A 22912-nucleotide genomic window follows, 5' to 3' on the forward strand; every position below is an offset into this window, starting at 1 on the left:
GAGCTGGCATTTACTTCAGCTCCCAAATCAAAGGCGGCTATTCATTCCCAAGAGCTGCCTGGATGTTCGTCTGCATCCGGCTGCTTCATTGAGATGCTGCTCGCTGCCCGGGAGAGCCGGCCTGGGTGCAGCTGAGCTGCGGCCGCCGAGCCCAGCGCCCAGCTCTCAGCCACCCCCACCCCTCCTGCAGGGCTCCTCACACCCTCCCCACCTCAGGGTTCCTTGCTGCATTCCCCGAGCAGCTGGCGGGCCGGCGTGCGGGAGCCTGCTGCCAGGCTGAGCGGGCAGTGTCTGCCGCCGGCCACAGCCGCTAAAGGTAGGTCTTTCCTCTCCGGCTGGTGCCTGCGGGCCAGCCCAGCAACTTCTCTGCCACGGGGGCACTGCGGGACGCCCCAGCGCTGCGCCCACCTGCCCAACTCCTGGCGCAGGGTGGCTCCGCCCTCCTCTCCAGCCACCCGGCGCCTCTGCGGCTGCCCGCACTTTCCTCCGCGGGACACAGCGGCCCTTTGTGCGGCTCTGCAGAGTTGGGCCAGGGCCTGCGCCTTCTCCGGCCACCCCCACCCGCCATCGGCAGAGTCCTGTACTGATAAACAGTGGCGGCCTGCCCCCACCCCTGCCCCCTGGCGGGTTTAGTCCTGAGACCCTTCTAGTTACCTGGACTGGGACCAAGCCAGCAGGGATTGGCCAGTTTTGGAAGTGGGGCGGAGGGAGGGCGCACAGGCGCGAGGCTGCTCTGCGACAAGCGCCAACTCCTTTTGCATCCCCGAGGGCGCTCAGGACCTGGGTCTGGGTTTGGGGAGCCGGGAGCTTCCACAAAGCACAGAGTGCACCCACAGCCCTTCCATCCGAGGAAGGAGTGGAGGAAGGAAGCCCACAGAGTTCTCCCGGTCTTAGTCTACTCTACCTTCCTATTGCTCCTCATCCCTCCTTGTCTGTCAGAGGAAGCTTGAAGCTGAGCAAGGGATATGGGAGGGGGGACAGTTGCTCTGCAGTTCCTCAGAGTGCCCTCCGCAGGCTGCTCAGCCAGCAAAGAGAAAACAAACCTGAAACTAAAGCCCTCCCTGCTCTGGGACGTCCTTCCCAGGGAAGACTGCACCGTGAGGGGTTTCTTGGCTCAGGGAACTTTTTCCCTCTGGAGAGGGTCCCTGACATAGCTCTTGGGCTCCGTTCTTACCCCTCTCATCCCAACCAGTGGGTGACTTGTCTAGTTCACTCCTGCCTTGTTCTCTAGAGGCTTCAGGCTTCTGTCCTGTGTCCTCTGCAGAGCTGGGAGAAGGAAACCCTGCCCTCAGAGTTGTTGGGAGCAGTCCATGGGGCCACGGATGGGGCAGGTGACAGGGCTTCTTGCCTGTCTGTGTAGGGGCTCAGGATCTCTCTGTCCTGCTTCCAAGCCAGGATCTGGATTCTGAGAATCCCGCCCCTCAAGCCCCTGGGGGTGGGGTCGTTCTAGCTAGGGAGAATGCCTGAGCAGGGCACCATCCTTTGCCTTGCCAGAGGCTGGGAGTGGTTACTTGATGGGGTGGGGGCATCTGGCAGCTAACTGACCATAATGTCCCCTCCACAGATGTGCCTCATCCAGTCTGTCCCACGTTGAGTCTGAAACCCACCCACCACGGCACCCGCCATGTCTCAGATGCTGCACATCGAGATCCCCAACTTTGGGAACACAGTGCTTGGCTGTCTGAATGAGCAGCGCCTGCTGGGCCTCTACTGTGATGTGTCCATTGTGGTCAAGGGCCAGGCCTTCAAGGCCCACCGAGCAGTCCTGGCCGCCAGCAGCCTTTATTTCCGAGACCTCTTCAGCGGTAATAGCAAGAGTGCGTTCGAGCTGCCAGGCACTGTGCCGCCTGCCTGCTTCCAGCAGATTCTGTCCTTCTGCTACACAGGCAAGCTCACCATGGCGGCCAGTGAGCAGCTCGTGGTCATGTACACGGCAGGCTTCCTGCAGATCCAGCACATTGTAGAGCGGGGCACAGACCTCATGTTCAAGGTGAGCTCACCCCACTGTGACTCGCAGACCGCCATGATTGAGGATGCCAGCTCAGAGCCCCAGAGTCCCTGCAACCAGCTGCAACCGGCCACTGCTGCCTATGTCGCATCCCCTTCTGTGCCCATCCCACTTCTGACCCGTGTAAAGCATGAAGCCATGGAGATGCCACCTGCCGCTGGCCCGGGTCTGGCTTCTAAGCGCCCACTGGAGGCGGGCCCTCGAGATGGTGTGGCAGTGGCTACAGGTGCTGCAGGGACACCTGGCACGGCCCCTCTGAAGCTGCCTCGAGTCTCCTACTATGGTGTGCCAAGCCTGGCCACTCTCATCCCTAGCATCCAGCAGGTACCCTATCCCCAGGGGGAGCGGACCAGTCCTGGGGCCAGCAGCCTGCCCACCACTGACAGCCCCACCTCCTACCACAATGAGGAGGATGAGGAGGATGACGAAGCCTATGACACCATGGTGGAGGAGCAGTACGGCCAGATGTACATTAAGGCCACAGGAAACTATGCAGGTAACACACGGCAAGGCCTGGCACTATGCCGTCCTTGCAGACAGCCTACAGAGGGCATGTGGCATAGTGGGCCTGTAGCATTGCAGCCCAGTATAGCAGGTCACTATGCTTCAAGCAAGGTATGTGGGCTGGAAGAGTTGGGCAGGAGCTCGGACCCTTTGCGTGAGGCGATGGGCACTGGTCTGCCAGAGTTGTAGCATAGTGTGCAGAGAGTTTCTGCCTGACGTTGAACAAATAAAGGAGCTGAAGGTCTTTGGCCTTGGAGTCTCCTTAGGGTTTAATGAATCTTGCACTCTTGTATGAGTACTTCAGAATAGGACTCTGGCCCTCCTGGGTCTGTGTAGATAGCTTCTGTTTCCTCTTCATGGGGAGGACTGTAGCTGTTTTCTCCTGATAACAAGATACATGTAAGCCACTGAGTCGGTCAGGGTGAGCAGGCTCACTCCATGGAATCCACCAGTGTGCCAGGAATCTATACCAAGGGTGTAGGGTCTTCCACCCCTGCTGACCGCTAGTTAGGAGGACAGGGAAGGATCAAAGACCCTTTGTTCCCTGGTGCTCAAGGCTTGGAGGTTTCTGCAGTGTAGGGGCTGTGACTAGTCTTCTTTCCACACCGTATTGATGGCTGACACAACTCTGCCTTGGGGTCAGGGCAGAAGCAGTGTGAGCTGAGGGCAGAGGATGCTCACTGGGACTCCACAGAGCCAGGAAAGGATCCAGTCCCTGCTTAGCCCTCAGGGCCATTCTTGCACAGCCCCTGCCTCTCCAGGGTGACTTTGGCTGTGGCTTGTTGGGAGAGTGGGAACAGAGCAGAGTGGATTCAGTATCCCATGTGTTGAACCCGTTCTTTGATTTGCACAGGGACAGCCCAATTGCCTCAACAGGTTTTCTGAGGAGCCAGTTGGACAGTGGCCTTGGAAGGTTTTGCAGAGCTGGCATGTGTAGGGTGGAAAGGAGGCTGGGCAGCTCTCAGCCACCCTTGGTCAGGCCAGGTGAACACTTCAGCTCCCTTGGTTTACAGATAGTTCCCAGTTTTAGGGACTGTGGGGCAGGGATCTCACCGAGGCTGCTCTGTGGGGCTTTGGGTGTCAGGAGGGAATCCTACCTGACCCATTTGTTGTTATGGGGTGTACTGGAAGACAGACAGGCTGTGGGGTTGGCCTCTGTGCAGTCTAGGCTTCCTTGTGTCTTTCTCTTCAGCAGGCCTGTAAGTGGGGCAGAGAAGGGGGTGTGCAGTTTCTTGATTAAAATCTAGGTTATTGGCCGTGACGTTGCTACCCTGGGAAGGGAGCTATGGGGTGAGCAGGTAGGGAAGACCTGGCCCTGCCCTGGAGCTGTGGGTTCCCTGGGTCTGCCTTTGTCTGGGGATAGCCTCATGTCCACTACCTGGGGCTGGTCACCCGTTGCTCCTTGCAAGATGCCTAAGTCTGAGCTGCTAGACTCTGGACTGTTCTCAAGGTGCTCCTACAAAGTCTTTTTGGCTTCAGTTTCCCCAGCAAGGGGCTGGCCAGTGCCACCCAGGGACCCGCAGTCTGCTGTCCACTGGGTGTCCTGGTCTGTAATGGCTGCTGTCCACTGGGTGTGTGCCCTGTGTGTGATGGCTGCTAGGACCCCCTTGCCGCCTTGTTCTTTTGCAGCTGTTCCCCGTGTGCCTTGCTGTACCGCTCGAAACAGCGCCCGCCCTCTAAAACCAGGCGTGATGAGCCACCCTGCCATTCTAGCACCAGGAGGCTCAGAACTTCAAGGTTATCGGCTTCATAGGGAGTTTGAGGCCAGCCTGCGACACATTAGACCCTGTCTTAACCTCCTCCCTAAATAATGTGTCACCCTTGTCACCCAGCCGTACTGTGCCCTGAGCCATTTTTTTGTCCCTTCCCTTTGACTCCTATTCTGATCTTAGCTGTCAGGCATTGCTGTTAGAAGTAAGGCCACTGAGAAGCTCAGTGACAGGACGGAGCTCCTCCCTCCGAGGCTTGACCCTCTCAGTTTACACAGCAGGATACTCATCTCTGCTTCCTGCCCACCCCGCTTACTACAGCCTACACAGGGTAGCCCTTCTAGTGCCCGAGGCGTCTGTAGCAGGGCAGCGGGCAGGGGAACTTGGGATACTCATGCCGGCATAAGGGAGAACAAGAGAGGACGAGCAGAAGACAGATGTCGAGCGTCTCTCCCCTCTCCAGGAGTGCAGCACACACGTTTATACCCTGGAGCCACTGCTCCCCTAGCCAGAGAGGCTGTCGGTTGCCTGCCTCCAGTGTGTCAGAAGCCAGTGCTTCTCAAGAGCAGGAGACTGATGCACCCAGCCCTGGCTCCCACATAGCCAAGGATACAGACAGAGCCACAGCCCAAGCCGCTTCCCTTCTCCGCCCTCCCCCGGCCCCATCCTTCCCTGGCACAGGAAGCCTTATCTGAGCTCTCAGGGCTCCAGGCTGGGTCATGTTGTCTACACACAAACAGCCCAAGAGAGAGAGGCTGCCTTAGTCACGGCAGCAGGTCCAGTGGGGCAGTGTGGGATCTGGCCTGGGGAGACAAAGGACCCTGGTTGTGTTCAGGTTCTATTTCCAAGGCCTTCTGTTCATAGCCTTCAGGGGGCAAATCTGACCCCCTCCCACTCCCGTAGTGGCAGAGACAAACACTGCTTCGCTCTCTGGGGACCATGAGTAGTTACTGAGCTGTGGTTGGGGTCAAGGTCATACCAACTTAAGGAGGTTTCCACGATAGGGCAGGATGAGGTTAGGGTAGTTAGCCCAAGAGAGCATGGCGCTGACCAGTACCAGTAGGCCTCTTGTCCTGTGCCGTGGGAAATCCTGACCCAGGCCACAAAGCTAATTCCCCAGGCTCTGCCTTCCCCCAAGCCTTCAGTAGGTGCTGATGGCAAGGCCAGCCCCTCTCTGCCCTGGGAAATGCTTAGTTGCTGCCAGCTGCTGCTCTCTAGAAGTCTAAGCCAAAGCCCTGCCTGCTGTTTATACCATCTTCCCTCTGACGGTACCCACTACTTGGTTCTGCCCATTCTCCTGACTCTGTTCTTTGAGACAGGAGAACTGGTATCCATCTCTGTGGGCCACCATGTGAGGGCTGCCTAAATTTAGGGGGAGTTGGGGCCACTCACAGAGGCCCCACCACTATCCCCACTTCTGGACACAGATGGATACCACTGGGGAGTTGTCCTAGTGCATAGTGGCATGATTATCCTGACTCTGCCCACCAAAAGAGACCCAGAAGGTAGTGCTCGGTTTGAAAGGGGCAGATTGCTGCCATGGATCTGTATGGAACAGAGTAAGATCCGTGTGGTCGTTTGGGGCTTCAGTCATCCCGTACCTGAGCTGGCTGGGCTCCCCAGGCCTTCGCAGAGCCCAAGTGATGAGGAGGGCTCCTGTGTGGGTAGTCTTGCTTACAGTCCCCCAATTTTCCTAGCATGATGCAGTTTACTGAAAGACTCTCCTGCGTGGCTAACTGGCCCGGTGCCTCTAAGAGAGTGTTCCTGTCGGAGCTCCCCTAGAGAAGGGAGAGGGGCTGGATTAGGGTACTAAGTCTGCAGATGCCCCACTGATCACTCATGGCCTGGGCAGGGACAAGTAGTCCAGCTTGGCCCATAGAGGGACCCAGCAGGGGTGGTTTTATCCCTGGTTTGCACAGGGTAGATGGAGCCTAAGAAGAAAATTCAGTGTAGGTAGGGGTCCTGCCAACTGCTGCAGTGGGGGTCTCCTTCCCATTTAAAAGGTTGGGGCTAAGCGAAGGCCATTCTGGCCCAACAAGATGGCTGCCCTGAAGGTCCTTGGACACCTACGGTGGTGGCCTCCTGGGTTGTCCTATCCCTGGCTTTGGCAGGACTCTTCCCCATAGCTTCCTTGCTTGAATCCTTGAATCCTGAGATTTCCACTTTAGGCAGTTGTTTGGTTTTGTTGAGACAGGGTCTCACAGTGTAGCCCTGACTGGCCTATGCCTCCTTCCTCAACCTCCCAAGTATTGGGATTGTAGATATTAACTACACCTAAACCAGTTTTTATTATTTCTTTTTAAGATTTATTTTTGTAATTATGTGTATCCGTGTGCCTCTCTGTGTGGGTATGTACACATGAACACCAAGAGGCCAGAGGCATCCAGTCACCATGGAGCTAGAGTCACAGGCAGTTGTGAATGGCTTAGAATGGGTGTTGAGTCCTCTGCAAGGGCATACATACACTCTTAACTTCTGAGCATCTCTCCAGCCAGTTAAGCCAGTTTTGAGGTGTGGCTAACCTGTGGTAACACATGCATTTGAGTTCAGTGGTGGCACCACTGCCTCCCTGGAGCACAGCCTGCTCCCTGGAATCTCAGTCCCCCTGCAGGTGTGTCTGGGTGAACTCTTGGCTTTCTTGGTGTCTGCGCTGTGCTGGGCTCTCATCAATATGGTGTCAGGTTTTTTGTCTTGTGTCACCATTGCTCTTTTTTTTTTAATTTTTAGATTTGTGTGTATGAGTGTTTTGTTTGAGAGTATGTATATATATACACCAGTGCATGCCTGGTAGGCACGGAAATCAGAAGAGGGCATTGGATGCCCTGGAAAGTGGAGTTAAGGATGGTTGTGAGCCACCATGTGGGTGCTGGGAGTTGAACCTGGGCCTTTGAGAGCAGCCAGTGCTCTTAACCACAGAGCCGTTTCTCCAGCCCCTTATCCTTTTTTTTTTTTTTTTTGGTTTTTCGAGACAGGGTTTCTCTGTATTGTTTTGGAGGCTGCCCTAGAACTCGCTCGGTAGACCAGGCTGGCCTCGAACTCACAGAAATCCGCCTGCCTCTGCCTCCCAAGTGCTGGGATTAAAGGCGTGCGCCACCAACGCCCGACCCCTTATCCATTTTTTAAAGGTGTTCTCTGTCAGATATATGTATAAAATTGTTTTCTGTAGCTCAGTGTGTCTATTATGATGTGTATTGCAAAGACAGGGGTATAAAGTTTTGTTGGAAACTCATGTTTATTTACTTTTTTTTTTTGAGACAGGGTCTCAATGTATAGACCAAACTGGCCTCAAACTCCCAGAGTTCTGCCTGTCTCTGCTCCCTGAGTGCTGGGATTAAAAGTATGAGCTATTTCCAGCAAGACCAGTTTATTCATATTTTTATTGTCAACTGAAGACTTTATTTTTTTTCCGGGATAAGATCTCACTATATATCCCTGGCCAGTCTGGAACTCACTCACCATGAAAATGAGGCTGGCCTTGAACTCACAGAGATCTGCCTGCCTCTGCCTCCTGGGTCCTAGGACTAAAGATACATCATGAGGCACTTCAGGTGTGATATGATTTTTTTTTGTTTTTTTTTTGTTTGTTTGTTTTTTTATGAGACAGGGTTTCTCTGTATTGTTTTGGAGGCTATCGGTCCAGCCCGGCCTCGAACTCACAGAGATCCGCCTGCCTCTGCCTCCCGAGTGCTGGGATTAAAGGTGTATGCCGCCGCCACCTCCACCACCACCCGGCTTGATTTGATTTTTTGAGATGGTCTCTCAGTGTATCCAGGATGGGCCTCGGATTTGCTACAGTCTTGCTGTAGCCTCACACACCAGGAGTCTGGCCTGCTAAGATTTTGTCTGTCTGACCCAGAGCTTGTATGTATTTACTCTTCACATTCAGGTCCCTGGCTCCCTTTTGTGTGAGATATGAGGTAAGCGAAGAGTTTGTTATTTTCCATATGGATGTTTGGAACTGTACCGAATTCACACCTCTGATAGGGCCTGTTCTGAAGTTCTGTTTCTGCCAAATTCCCCGCTGGCTGAGTAACCGTAGTTTTAAGTAAGTTCCCCCACATCGCTGTAAAACCCTTTGTGCTTTCCTATTCGAAACTGTTTTGCTCTCCTAGCCTTTATGGGTGTCTGTAGGGCTCAGCTCTAGGCAGAGCGGGCAGGAGCAACCTCTGTGTAACATGGCACCTCTGATCCCCAAGCCTCCTGCATCCTGCCTCTCCTCCCGCTGTGGCTTCTGGTCACTGGCCATTCATGCACATAGCAGTTTTGCTGAGGTAGAGCCTATGGGCCATAGCCATTGCTCCTGAGATTACTGCAGCTCAGTGGCTTTGGTTTGTTCCCAATCGTGCTGCAGCCATCCCTGCAGTCAATTTTAGAGCATGGTTCTCTTTAGAAAAACACCATAGCATGGAACAGTCACCTTGCTTCCCCACCCCCTGCCAATCTGTGTATTGGTGTTGTCTGGGCATCTCAGACCCACAGCATTCCAGTGTCAAGTCTTCAGTGACCAGCTTCCTACATTTGACATCAAGAGCCATCAGTACTCAGGGACAGATAGATACTTCATTTTTTTTTCTTTCGGAGTAAGATTCCTAAGATGGATATACGATGCTTTCCCTGAAGGTTGAGAATGAGTTCATGGATGTTTAGTGTTAGTTCAGACCGTGTGTGCAGCAGCCCAAGGAGGCTTGCGTTCTTATGTATTTGGCTACAGGCCTAAGGCATGGTTTAATTCGCTGCTTTTTTTGAGTTACCCTGCTTATGATTTTATTTTCATTAACACACAGAAGCAAAGCCAGTCTTGTATGTTAGTCTTACACCTACCATCTTGTGTTCCAAGCCCCAGACTGTCCAGAGGTTCCCTGGAATGTCACATACCCCTGGAGACAGCATTTCATTGCCTCTTTTCTAACCTCAAGCATCTTTTCACTTCTGGGTCTCCAGGCTGGATAAGGTGGTGGGGGTATAGGCCTTGAGGACAAAACCTTCCCCTTTCCCCCCAGGAAGAGGTATCTGAGGGTGTATAAGGCAGCCTTGCCTCCTTCCTCAGACAGATTTCCTCCCCTGCTGTTTTCTGCTGTTCCCGTGTTGACCCATCTTTGTGTTTTTGGTGTTAACTGCCTTATTGTAACATGATACAATGACTACACAGTTCTAGGTTCAGTTTGCTAACTTTTCTGAGGAAAGTTCACACGTGTTCATGAAAGCTGTTGATCTATGTTTCCTTTGTGTTTTTATCTGTTTGTCTGTTTGATTGTCTGAGACAGGGCCTGGTAGCCCTGCCTGGCCTGCAACTCACTAAGTATGTAGATCAGGCTGGCCTCATACTCACAAAGAACTGGGCCTGCTTCATGTGTCACCTGACTCAGAAGCTGGGAAATGCTGGCTTTATGCTTCTTTTCTTCACTGCTTTTTAATTTTGTTTCTTTGCTTATTTTTATTTTTTGAGACAGGATCTCACTTTGTAGCTCCAGCTGTCCTGGAATTCCCTATGTAGACCAGGTTAGCCTAGAAATCACAAAGCTCCCCTGTCTCTGCTTCCCAAGTGCTGATATTAGAGCATGGATCATCACACCCAGCTATTTTTTTGTAAGGTTTACCTTATTTATTTTATTTATTTAATTAATTAATTATTTATTTGGTTTTTACGAGACAGGGTTTCTCTGTATTGTTTTGGAGGCTATCGGTTCAGCCCCGCCTCGAACTCACAGAGATCCGCCTGCCTCTGCCTCCCGAGTGCTGGGATTAAAGGCGTGCGCCACCAACGCCTGGCCTTTATTTTTATTTTTCAAGACAGGGTTTCTTTGTTTAGCCCTGGCTGACCTGGAACTCACTTTGTAGATCAAGCTGTTCAAGGACAGAGATCCACCTGCTTCTGCCTCCCAAATGCTGGCATTAAATGGATATACCACTACTGCCTGGTGATTTACTTAGTTGTGTGTGTGTCTATGTCTGTGTGTGTGTGTGTGTATGTGTGTGTGTGTGTACGTACTTGAGTACAGATGACCTTTGGAGGTCAGGAGCGGTACATCCTCTGGATTTGGAGTTACAGGTCATGTGAGGGCTGGCAGCTAGACTCTGTGTTCTAAGAGAACAGTAAGCACTCATATATATATATTATAGTTTATTTTTATTTTATTTGCACTGGTGTTTTGCTGCATGTATATCTGTGTGAGGACGTCAGAGCTTAGAGTTATAGACAGTTGTGAGCTGCTGTGTGGGTGCTGGGAATTACCCAGGTCCTCTGGAAGAGCAGCCAGTGCTATTAATGAATGAATGAATGAATTAATTTATTATTTGAGAGAGTTCATATAAGTTTAGTGGCATTTCCTGCTTAAAGTGTGGGTAGGGTTGTGTCACTGGTGAGCCCACTCGAGCCTGGTGTTTGTTGCTCTTAATTGTGGGAAGGATTTAAATTCCCAATTTATTTTAATTGCCAGTGTATTACCAATTACAATTTCCTTTAATTACCAATATTACTTTAGATATAGAACCATTCAAGTTTTTCCCTTTCATCTTGTTCCTGTCATGCTAATTTATGTATTTCATGGAATTTATCCATCTCCAAAGTCTAATTTGGTGTTAATAGATCCACTCCAGCCTCCCTCCTCCCCTCCCTCGTCCCTTCTCCCTCCCCCTCTTCCCCTAGGAGTGGACCCCAAGGCCTCGCCCATGCTAAGCAGGTGCAGCATCACTGACCCACATACCTGTAGCTCCGCCTGTCTTAGTTAGGGCGCACTGTTGCCCATCCCCCATTCTAACTCACTCGGTTGAAGCACACTTCTTGTAGATGGTGGATGGCTGGGTGTACATTTTTAGTTTAACCCTGTCTGACACCCTGCCTTGTGTAGTTGGAGGTGTTGGGTTCAGCCCGCCATCATCCTGCTGCTGTTTGCCCTCGTGCTCCCCGCCGCCCTTCCCCTCCCTGGACATTCGCTGGCATCCCTTCCTGTCCGCTGTTGGCTCTGGCTGTTTCTGCAGCTCTGAGCTGGCATCTGTGACTTGTCATGGACTCTGCCCTCCTGCACAGTCACCTCCCCCTCTCCTCCCTGCATCCTCCGGCTTGTGACGCCGCTGTGGTCACACAGACCTTCCTTTCTCTGAGTCTTGAAATAGGTTATTATTTTTACCTTATATGGCTGGCTATGATTTATCCTTCCTCTCTTTAGTAACTTTTGACACTTATACGAGTAAAAGCTACTCTCTGGGGTATAGTTCGCCGAGGCTAAGCGGGTACCAGGAGTCCTGGGAGTGAGCCCATCTGCAGTGGAGTCTCACAACGGAGATGTCCCTTCTCGCCTGGCTCTCATGGCCCCTCAAAGGCTTCTCTTTCCTTTTGTCTCTTGGCAACCACAGACCTGTTTTGTGTCTTGTAAATGGGACCCCTAAGCAGCCCATACCTTTAGAGCATTACACAGCTGAGGTTCAGTCAAGTGGTGTGTGTGCAGCTTGTGCCCTTAGAACCATACTTATTTGAGGTTCGATCACGTGGTACACGTTAAAGGTTTGTTCTTTTTATGGCTAAGCAAGTTTCTTCTCATTGCATTGAGTTCTCAGTTTGGTGTACACTGCTCCATAAACGGCATTAGGATCTTAGTGATAAGGAGTCAGGCTGGGATAGGTGAGTGGACATAGCTTTGTTTTTGCCTGGATATTCCCTCTCATACTCATCTTCGGGAAAGATTAGCATTTCCATCAGGTATTACTTTCTGATGGAAGATTGCTCTCAGTGGCTCTCAGAGTTCAGCCAGTGATGAATTCTGAAAATTAGAAATTATCTTTAGGTTACCTTGCATGGTAGGAGGATCTCTGAGTTCATGGCCAGCCTGGTCTACATGGTGACCTCCAGAATAGCCAGGGTTATATAGAGAGACCCTGTCTCAAAATAAATAAATAAAATGAAAATCGTACAACTTAGGTATAATTTATATAGTCTTTAAATGTGTTTTCTGTGTAGTTTGTCATTGCCTTTGTTTTCAAAGGCTGCTTTTGCTGGAGGTGATATCCTAGGTTGGTCATACCAGGTTTTAGTTCTGTAGAAATGCGCTTTTGTCTTGTACAGAAATGTGGTAGTTCTTACCCATTCTACTCTGCTTGTCTGTCTAGCCTACTTTCTGCATGTCCCCTGCACTCCGGTGACCGCTGTGATGGTCCCACAGGCCCTGCTCGCTTATTTATTAGCTCTTTGGCTTTTCTCCCTTCTCGTGCCCCTAGGTAAGGTGAGTTCCCAGTGCCCTTAGGTAAGGTGAGTTCCCAGTGCCCCTAGGTAAGGTGAGTTCCCAGTGCCCTTAGGTAAGGTGAGTTCCCAGTGCCCTTAGGTGAGGTGAGGAGTTCCCAGTGCCCACGGGTCTCCCTTTCTGCACTCAGTCTTGTCCTCTGGAATGCCTCCCTCGCTTGTTTCCAGCACTCCGCTCATGCTTATCTAAAGCAGTTAAACCTGTGTCTGCGAATGTCAGCGTCTTACCCCTCCTGGCTCGCTCTCAGTGGTTGATTTTCCTTCTTTCTGTGGTTCTCCATATCTTTTTATTTATTTTTTTGTTTTGTGTTTTCGAGACAGGGTTTCCCTGTGTAGCCCTGACTGTCCTGGAACACACTCTTTTGACCAGGCTGTCCTCAAACTCACAGAGATCCACCTGCCTCTGGCTCCCGAGTGCTGGGATTAAAGGCGAACACCACTACCGCTGGCTAGCTCTTCTAATTTTTAAGTAGATGCCAGATATTGTAGATGTAGAGCATCTGCAGTACAATGTCTGAATGATGTCTGAGTCTCTTCAGCGGTGTCGCATTTTCAACAGTGGAACATAGTTTCAGACATCCTCCTTGTGAAGTGGATACTTAGATACTTTGTCTCATTTTTGTTGTTATTGAGATAGTCTCTCTCCAGGTTGGCCTAGAACTCACTATATAGCTCAGACTGGCTTTGAACTTGTGGCCAGTCTTCCTGCTCCAGCCTTTTAAGTGCTACATAACAGTCATGAGCTGCTGTGCCCAGCTCGTCCTTTTTTTTTTCTCCCTATGGAAAGACTTACCCGGTTTTCATCCATTTCCCAAAGTTTTTTCCTCTGTGTTAGCTTTTTTTAAAAGATGGGGGGGGGGGGGCATCGCACCATGTAGTTCTAACTGGCCTGGGACTTGCTGTGCAGACCAGGCTAGCCTCTAACTCACAGAGATCTACTTGCTTCTACTGGGATGGAAGGTATGCACAACCATGCTTTGCTAAGCTAGCGTCTGTGCTGTCTTAAGGTTAACATGGTGTCCTCTCATGCTTGTAAAGAATGAAACCACTCCAATTTGAAGTTATTTTAAACTCACCTAAAAGCCGTGAGACCAGTTCAGAGCTGCATCCTTCTGCCCTTTGCACAGCTGCCGCCACCGTTTTCCACGGTGTGTGCCTTCACAGTTTTTCCAGAGCGGTCTGAGCGAACTACAGACACCAGGTCTCAAGCAGTACATTTCCCTGCAGAGTCACTGTGTTCCTCCAGCTTTCTGTCCTCCAGCTCTGGGATCTGGTCTAGGGTCTGTGTTTGCGGTTCCCCAGCATCAGTATCACCGGGTTACTCACTTCAGTCCTGGCTGGCGTCACACTCTGTCTGCCAGGCACCGATAGCCTTGGAGAGGCAGCTCAATTCCTTTGGAAGAGCATCCTCCAGGATGGGGCCAGGGCTTCTCTGCAGTTCCACAGAGCCCAGCTCTTCTGTGCCTTCATGTCTGTCCTGCTGAGTAGAGGATTTGAACACAGCTTGGCACAGCACTGTCGAGACTGCCTAGGGAAGTTTTGAGAAGGGTGCTGCCAGGAGAAGTCATTGTCTCCTGCCCCATGTATAGGCCATCTCCCCTTTTGTGGTGGTGCTAGGGGTGGATTGCTGCTCCTTGTTGCAGGAGTGGCGGCTAGCACCACAGCTCCTACACTTACCGCTAGCAGCCTGTATAGTAGGGTTTCCCACTGACATTGCCTGCTGATGTATTCTCTTCCTTCATCTGTTGTTGTGATTTATTTACCGTATATGGATATAATTTGAGGGGGCATTGTTTCTCTATGTATCCCTAACTGTCCTGGAATTCACTCTGTAGATTAGGCTGGACTAGAGACCTGCCTCTCTCTGCCTTCCAAGTGAGTGCTGGGACTAAAGGCGTGCACCACCACACCGGACTATTTATCTTATTACTTTATAAAAACATTTTCTTTACTGCCTTATTCAGGAAGAACATTCCAGGTTTATTTTACAATTCCTGATGGCTACCCCAGAATTAGTTGTTTTTAACTTTCAGTGGAGACCAATTTCCCTTTCTTCCTCCCTCCTTCCCTTTTCCTTTTCTCTTATCCTCCCTCTCTCCCTTTCTTCCTCCGTCCTTCCCTCTTCCCTCTTCCCTTCCTCCCTTCTTTACTTACAACTCTTAAGTGGCATGCTGCTGAGCCAGCCGTGCCTAAGGGGTGTTTAGGAATGAAGGTCTCGGGCTGGATTTATTCATTCCTGTTGAGCTTGCTCAATGGCATTCTCTCTGTCTGTGTCTCCTTTTAGCAATCAGACCAGCCTGGGAATATAGTGAGACCCTGGGGGGAGGGGCGGGAGATGAACAACAAACTCATGAATCGGAGCTGTTGTCTCCAAAGCCTTTTGTCTGTCTGTCACGTCTTATAGTGATGGGATTTACTATGTCCCCTGGAACTCACTGTGTAGACCTCAGGCATCCGGAAATCCACCTGCTTCTACCTCTTGAGTGCTGGAATGTAAAGGCCGCTAAGCCTGGGCTCCAAGCTACCTCTTAAAAGGTACACTCTTGTCCACGTGTGGCCTGGCCCTGGGTTCTGGGTTCACACTTGCCCCCGCCACTTTGTCACTTATTATTGAGAGGAACATTTTGCACACTACCCGTGCTAGTGTCCCCTTTGTTAGTAGCTGGTATGGTATCTGTAAACTGTAAGGACTTAGGTCAAGCTTTGCTGCCTATTGATTTGTTTATCCCGAGGCTTGGGGGCAGCCTCATTTCTCTGCCTTGAAAATTGTTCAGGCTTTTTGTTTCCTTCACCCTTGACCTTGATCTGACCTTGGCCTCATTTCCAAGTACTATTGAGAATCAAGGTGCCAACTGCCTCTCATAAGAGCAGCTTGGGCTCCGAGGTCACATGGACTCCTTCAGTCCAGCTGTGGCCATCTGATGTCCTAGTTTTTCTCATGATGCTATGCAATCCTCCATTACATTTATTCCTGGAAATCCATTTCTTGTTTTAATTACGTGATGTTTAAGTTTCTCTGTAGTTGTGTTTTGGTCTTGATAATATATAGAAACAAATTGGATGACACATTTTCTGATTTACTCTCCTGGTTTACCTGCAGTCTCTTTTGGGTTGTCTGTGTATAACCTGGAGTCCTCTGCTAACCCTGACTCATTCCCTTCTCCCCTTCCCTCCCTCCTCCTCCTCCTCCTTCCAACCCAGGGCCTCAGGAGTTACACAAGTACTCCATCACTGAGCCGCACACTGATCTGCTTGTTTATATGTTTATTTACTTTTAATTGTTTAGAAGACAAGTATTCGGTATGTATCCCAGTTTGCCTTGATCTTGTGATCCTTCTGCCTCAGCCTCCCAAAGACGGCAGCTGCAGTCGTATGGTACCACTTTTAGCTGGCTCTTGTCCTTGTTGCTTCTTTTTTTTTTTCCCCCAGCAGTGTAACCTTGAACTCACAATGAAGCTGAGGTTGACCTTGAACCTTTGACTCTTCCCCCACCCAATAGCTGTTGTTTCAGGCATGCACAGCCTCACACCTGATTTATGTGGTGACGAAGACTAAGCTCAGGGCTTTGTGCATGCTAAGCAAGCCTTCGGCTAACTGAGCCCCAGCTCCAGCCTGTGATTTTATTTCTAATGTTAACCTTTGGGTTCCTTCTCCTGCCTCGTGGCATTAGCTGGGATTTCTTGTATCCTTCTCATTCTCCAATTCAGGAAAAGCTTTTGATACCTCAGACTCATGTGGGGTACCACTCTCTAGGCCTGTTGTGACGTGTTTTTGTTTCTTTTATCAAATTAAGGATATTTTTCCTTTTTCCCCTTGACTAAGATATTTTCCCCCATAAATAAGTTGAAGTTTGGAAAAGCTTTCTGTTTTTCCCCTAACTAGAGCCGCTCGTGTTAGTTTTCTGTTGCTGTGGTAAGATAGAAGAGTTTGTTTGGACTTACAGTTCCAGAAGGCTACTCCATAATATAGCGGGGGTTGCGGGTAACCACTGGGACAGGAAATGCAGGAAATGCAGAGTTCACGTCTTCAACCGCAAGCGTGAAGAAGCTGAAACTGGAAGTATGGCAAGGCTATAAACGCTTAAAGCCTGCCCCCAGCAAGACCTCCTCCATGACACCCAGCAAACAGTGCCGCCAGCTGAAGACTGAAGGGTTCAAATACTTGAGTCTATGGGGAACGTTCTCATTCAGGTCATCATACTGTTTAATATTGGGGTGCACCGGGCAACCTCACCATGTGTGAGCATCCTAGAAGGCACATTGAAAACGAAGGTTGAGACCATGTCGCTGAGTAGTGTGATCTTAAGGGACCACCGTTGTAGGGAGAGATTTTAGATGACTCCATCTCTAGCCACGCCCACTCCGCGTGTGGTTTATTTGCAGCGACACACTGTCCTGTGTGCAGCTTCCATGTATGCAGGCATCTTTACACAGAACACAGCTATGTATGAGTTTCCTCTGGTGTTTTGTTAATTTTATTTACTTTTTGTTGTTGTTGTTTTTGAGACAGGGTCTCACTAGGTAGGTAGCTCCTGACTGTTCTGGAACTTATTATGTAAACCAGGCTGGCCTCAGACTCGTAGGGATCTGCCTACCTCTGCCCCCAAGTGCTGAGATTAAAGTCATGTAATACCTTACCTTGCCTTGTGCTGTTAATTTTAGAAGAACTTTGTATTCCTGGGATGAATTCATCCCAGCTGTGAGGTAGCATCTTTCCATATCCTCAGGATCCAACTTGCTAGTGTCATCTTTCAGAAGGGGCCTTTTAACGAGTCTTTCTCTGTCCTACTAGCTAGCTCCCAAATAATGACATAGAGACTTATTATTAATTACGAAAGCTTGACCTTAGCTTAGGCTTGTTTCCAGCTAGCTCTTATAACTTAAATTGACCCATTTATATTAATCTATGTTCTTCCATGTGGGTTGTGGCTATTACCTCTCCTCCTGCATTTCCTGGCACCCCTTCAATGCCTAGATTCCCCCTCCTCTTCCTCTCTCTCCCTGGAAATCCTTGCTATCCTCTCCTACCTAGCAATTGGCCATTTAGCTCCTTTTTTTTTTTTATTTTGGTTTTTCGAGACAGGGTTTCTCTGTGGCTTTGGAGGCTGTCCTGGAACTCGCTTGGTAGTCCAGGCTGGTCTCGAACTCAGAGATCCGCCTGCCTCTGCCTCCCAAGTGCTGGGATTAAAGGCGTGCGCCACCAACGCCCGGCCATTTAGCTCCTTATTAAACCAATCAGAAGGCATTGTAGGCAGAAACATATCTTTAGAGTGTAAACAAATATTCTGCAACAGGGCCTTAGGCATGAGAGCTCAGTGGGATGCTAGTGGCCAGCGATTGCCGGACCAAGGAAGCCAGCCCCACTAACCAGATCTGAGCCCAGAGCCCCACTAACCAGATCTTACCCAGAGCCCCACTAACCAGATCTGACCCAGAGCCCCAAAGGTGTGTTAAAGAGGGCTCTGCCTTTAGTTGTCTCCAGCTCTAGACCAGAGTGAGATGTGCTCATAGCCCATGACTCCCCAGGATCCCAGAATGTAGAGGTCCAAAAGCAAGTCCTGGAGCTGTGCCATGGACAGGTGGATTGAGTCCAGCAGCCTGGGGTTTGGTTTAAATGTGAAATGTTCCCAGGCCACGTTTTTCAGTGTGTGTGTGTGTGTGTGTGTGTGTGTGTGTGTGTGTGTGATTTAGGGATTGTTTGTTTTTAGATTTAAAAATGTATGTGTATGAGTATATGTATGTGTATGAAGTATTGCTTGTATGTATATATGTACACTATGTGTTGTGTCCCCTGGAACTGGAGTCACAGGTGATTATGAACCACTGTGTATGTCCTTGAAACCAAACCTGGGTCCTTAATTGCAGAGGCATCTTTCCAGTCCCTTGTTTTGTTTTTGTGAGCAAGTCTCACTCTGTAGCTCAGGCTAGCCTTGAGTTTGAGGCAGACCTCTGGCCTCAGCCTGCCAAGTGCTAAGGTTACAGGTGTGAGTCATTACCCCTGCTGCTAATACTTTCTTAGAGATCTTTGTGACTATTTTGCAGGAGCGAGATTGTCCCTTGCTTTCCTATAAGGCTCCACTCTGTGTTTGGTATCAAGGTTTGGTATCTGTCCTCAAAAAGAAAATCAAGAGTTACATTTTTGTTGTTTGTTTGTTTGTTTTGGGGTTTTCAAGACAGGGTTTCTCTGTGGCTTTGGAAGCTGTCCTGGAACTAGCTCTTATTGACCAGGCTGGTCTTGAACTCAGAGATCTGCCTGCCTCTGCCTCCTGAGTTCTGGGATTAAAGGCATGCGCCACCACCACCTGGCAAGAATTACTTTTAAAAATGTTTTTGATTAACAATCCAGAAGAGTGTGTGTAAAGCCACCTGTACTCTTCACAGGGAGGTTTTTATTCAGATTCATTTTCTTTGCAACAGGACAACTCAGTTTCTACTTCTTGTGCCAGTTTTGATAAATTGCCTTGTTTTTTTTCTTTTTTTCTGCTTTTGGTTTTTCGAGACAGGGTTTCTCTGTGTAGCCTTGGCTGTCCCGGAACTAGGTCTGTAGACCAGGCTGGCCTTGAACTCACAGAGATCCACCTACCTCTGCTTCCTGAGTTCTGGCTTTAAAGCTGTGGGCCACCACTGCCCAGCATAGTTTGCATCTTTTAATAGACCTTTCCAGTTCCATCTAAGTTCACTTTTACTGGAATGAAGTTCCACATGCTCTCAAGAGCTTAATGTCTGTGACAGGTCTGTTACTGTGTCTGCCCCATAGCCTGTTGACACACTGTGCAGACCGTGGGTGGCCATTAGCTCAGATTTTATGTTATTCAGATCTTCTTGATCTCTCCTCTGCATAGAATCTGCTTTTAGCCTAACTTTTTTTGTGTGTCTCTTCTAGTGTGTGTGTGTGTGTGTGTGTGTGTGTGTGAGTGTGTGTGTGTGTGTGTGTGTGTGTGTGATGGTGGGGGGGTTGTATATGTTCCATGGCTCATGTATAAAGATCAGAAAGCAACTAGTAAAAGTTGGTTCTTTTCTGGGGGTCAAACTTGGGTTGTCCAGCCTGGCAGCAGGTACCTTTACTCACTGAGTCATCTCTGGGCCCTACATGCGCTTGTTTATTTGTTTTTAAGGATCTCACCGTCTAGCTTTGGCTTATCTGGAACTCACTGTGTGAATCAGACTGGCTTGGAACTCACAAAGATCATTTGCCTATTGGGATTAAAGGCATGTACTTCTATGCCTGGCTTGCTACATTGCATATGTTTTAATTTCAGTTCACGAAACCAAAATTCGGGGCTAGAGAGATGGCTCAGTGGATAAGCACATGACTGCTCTTCCAGAGAATCCAGGTTCAATTTCCAGCACCCACATGGTGGCTCATCACCATCAATAACCATTACAATCTCAGGGGTCTAGGCATATACAATGGCGCACTGACATGCATGTAGGCAAAAACACCCATACACATAAACCATTACAATCTCAGGGGTCTAGGCATATACAATGGCGCACTGACATGCATGTAGGCAAAAACACCCATACACATAAACCATTACAATCTCAGGGGTCTAGGCATATACAATGGCGCACTGACATGCATGTAGGCAAAAACACCCATACACATAAATCAAAAAGTTTAAAACCCCACAGTAAATAATAAAATAGGCTAACAGCTCCATACTGTTAGGCCTGTGAGCCGTGCTGCTTTGGGATGGGGCCCGGGTGTTCCCACCCTGCCCTAAATGCCAGGTGGGGCTCCACATGGTGCCAGGTCTTTATCACAACATACTGTTGTGCTCTATTGTCTTTATTATCACCCCCATAGACATTTGATGCATGACGCACACCCCCTACCGTGGCCCTTGGGTTTATGGCGTTGCTTAATTTCCAAACAGGTTCAGGGTTAGGCTTGTCTTAGCGAATTGAATCCTGTGTGGTCCTGGAATGCGCTCAGCCCTCCTCCCTCTCTGGAGTCTGTGGAGACTTGCTTGCTGCCCTACTTAGTCCCAAATGTGCTGCGAAGAGGTCGCACAGGCTGCCTTATAAGCTGCACCCAGGCTCCAGGCAGAGCTGGGAGTTCTTCCAGGCTGGCCTAGTCTTGGGCAGACACAGAGGCAGTGTGTGACTCTTGAGTTCCTGCTGCTGTCTTGCCGACTGTACCGAATGCATGTTAATCCCAGGCTTGCTTTCCTGTTATGAAATAAACCTGTTAAGTCAGACAATGTTCCCTTGCATCGATGCCTCCTGGTCTGACGTTTGAATAATTCCCAGCTCTGCAGCGTACACCTGGTCTATCCTTTCTGCCTCTTGCTTTCAAGCTGTCTTTATCTTGTGACAGGGTTTCTGTGTTGCACAGACAGGCCTGGGGGCCTAGGCCTGCCATCCTTTCCTTTCCATCTCCGGGGTTTAATTCATACTAACCCTGATCCCTGCTGTGCCCCCCCCCCTTGAGTTAATCAAGGTCCCTGTTTTCTGTGAATAAGCCTTGTGAGTTTTCATGCTGTCCTTCTAAGGGCGAATGGTTTCAGCACCCTCGCGTTAGGATTTTACAGACTTGGGGCCTTCACCACCCACCCTGAACTGCAAAGCGTTTCTGCCTGACAGCCTCCCGCACCTGTTGCTCTGCCCCTGCCCTGGTGTGTCTTAATTCCGTGAGCAGTCTCAGCTCCGTTCGGCTTATTGTTCTAGAAGTGGCTTTCTGGTGTCTCCCTGTGCATTCATCCTCCATTCCCCTGCACTCCGGCAGACCTTCCGGGGCCGCTTTCTTCCAAGGGGCGTGTGTTCCTTCCAGCCGTTGTTGACCCCCTGGCACCGGCCTGGAGCACAGCAGCCTCTTTCCTTCGTCCCTCAGGGGCACCGCTGCCAGCAGTGCCAGACTGCTGCCGAGGCCCGGCTTCTCCATACGTCACCTATTCTGCTTTCTGTCTTTTTTTTTTTAAGATTAAAAATTGTTTTTAATGTGTTTGAGTGTTTTGCCTGTGTGTCTGTGCACCGTGAGTATGCAGTGCCCACGGAGGCCAGAAGAGGGTGCCCCTGGAACTGGAGTTACAGAGGGTTGTGTGCTCCATGTGGGTGTGGGAATTGAACCTTGGTCCTCTTGACCCCTGAGTCACCTCTCCAGCCCCTGTTCTCTGCCACTTCTGTTTCTTGTTTCTTTTCCTTCCTACGTCTGGGTATTTCATATCGAATCACTGTCTAGTTCACAAGTCGTGTCTGCTCTGTGCAGCTCTTCCCCAAACCATCCTTCTGCGTTGCGTCATGGTTTTAGTTGCTGCCGGCTTTTATTCTCGTATTGATTCTGTTTTTTGTTTTCTTTGAGGCTCCTGGTTTTATTCCTCGCTCCCTTCCGCATGCCCACATCTGCCGATTGTCAGGTCTAATGTCTTTTGTAAGTTGATTTCTCTGGCCTTACTGGTATTGTTTTCTTGATAACTGGGCGTCGCTTAAAAACATCTTAGAAGCCTGAGCAGCTGTTCCAAGGAGGGCCTGGACTGGTCCTCCCAGGGTGTGGTGAGAGGCCCTGGGTGGGCCAGCACAGGCTGTGTTCTGAGCCCCAGGCTCAGCCGTGGCTGTTCTGGGTTGCACCTGGAAGCCAGAACTACCCTGGCAGGCTCTGACATCTAGTCTGCCTCCCAGGACAGAAACCGCCAAGCTGTGTCTTGGCTCTTGCTTTTTGGAGTCTTGTCCTGCATCCTTGCTGTTTAGTATTCTACAGAGACACCAGGGATGGTGTGGAATGGTGCTCAGAATGTCATCCCTGAGTCCCATGCCTCCTCCAGGTCCCCCTGCCCTGTGTGTAGTGCCTCCGCCATGCTCTGTCCTTCCTCTCTTTAGGGTCTTAGTTCCTAATCCCAGCCACTGAAGCAAGCTCCCCCCCACCCCCATCCCCCTTAAGCACAGTTCTTACAGTTGTTCTCCACATAGACGTTCTTCTTGCCCTGGTGACTCTGTAGCTGAAGCGAGGTCTCCGGGGTGGATTACTTGCTTGCTAGTCTGTTCCCTGGGGCACCCATAGGTACCACATTCTAGGTGTTTTTCCAAGCCCAAAATGTATGTGTGTATATGCATGTAAGTGTGAGGTATTAGCTAAGCCCTGTGCCTGGCTTTGACTCACTAAGTGTCCCGGGGTTATCTCTACACACAGAGGAACCTTCGCTTTGATCTCTGCCCTCTGTGTGACCGTGGCCTGTTCTCTCTGTGCCGCTTGTCAAGGAAGCCACACTGTCTTGTACGTGGGTGACATTGCGCGTCTTCAGGGTGTCATTAGGCAAAATGGAAAACATTCACGGGAGGATAGAGAGCAAGAAGGAGGCTTGGCAGTGAGACAGAGAGCCATCTTCAGCTGGACTCAGCTGCGAGAGACTCTTGGGTTAAATAAAGCCACCCTACCTACCAGGGGTGGGCAAGCTTGGCATTCAGGAGGAGCATTAGCTGGAACCATGGGTATGAAGGCTGTACCAGCCATGTTAGTCTG

General features: G+C 50.1%; 1 protein-coding gene across 2 annotated transcripts in view; it reads left to right on the forward strand.

The window, feature by feature from the left end:
* Nacc2 (NACC family member 2) overlaps positions 1–22912 on the forward strand; it is a 63614-nt gene that overhangs the window by 29802 nt on the left and 10900 nt on the right. Inside the window, exons 1-2 of one of the 2 annotated variants that reach the window (XM_005083665.4) lie at positions 21–316; positions 1565–2504. In XM_005083665.4, coding sequence (XP_005083722.1) covers positions 1625–2504 — 880 coding nt within the window. In that variant the 5' untranslated portion in view covers positions 21–316; positions 1565–1624. Of the gene's footprint in view, positions 1–20; positions 317–1564; positions 2505–22912 lie in introns of those variants that run through there. The other variant, XM_040745223.1, reaches the window with a different exon arrangement.

Source organism: Mesocricetus auratus, unplaced genomic scaffold (assembly GCF_017639785.1).
Source record: "Mesocricetus auratus isolate SY011 unplaced genomic scaffold, BCM_Maur_2.0 Super-Scaffold_100004, whole genome shotgun sequence".
NCBI classification, from domain to species: Eukaryota; Metazoa; Chordata; class Mammalia; order Rodentia; family Cricetidae; genus Mesocricetus; species Mesocricetus auratus.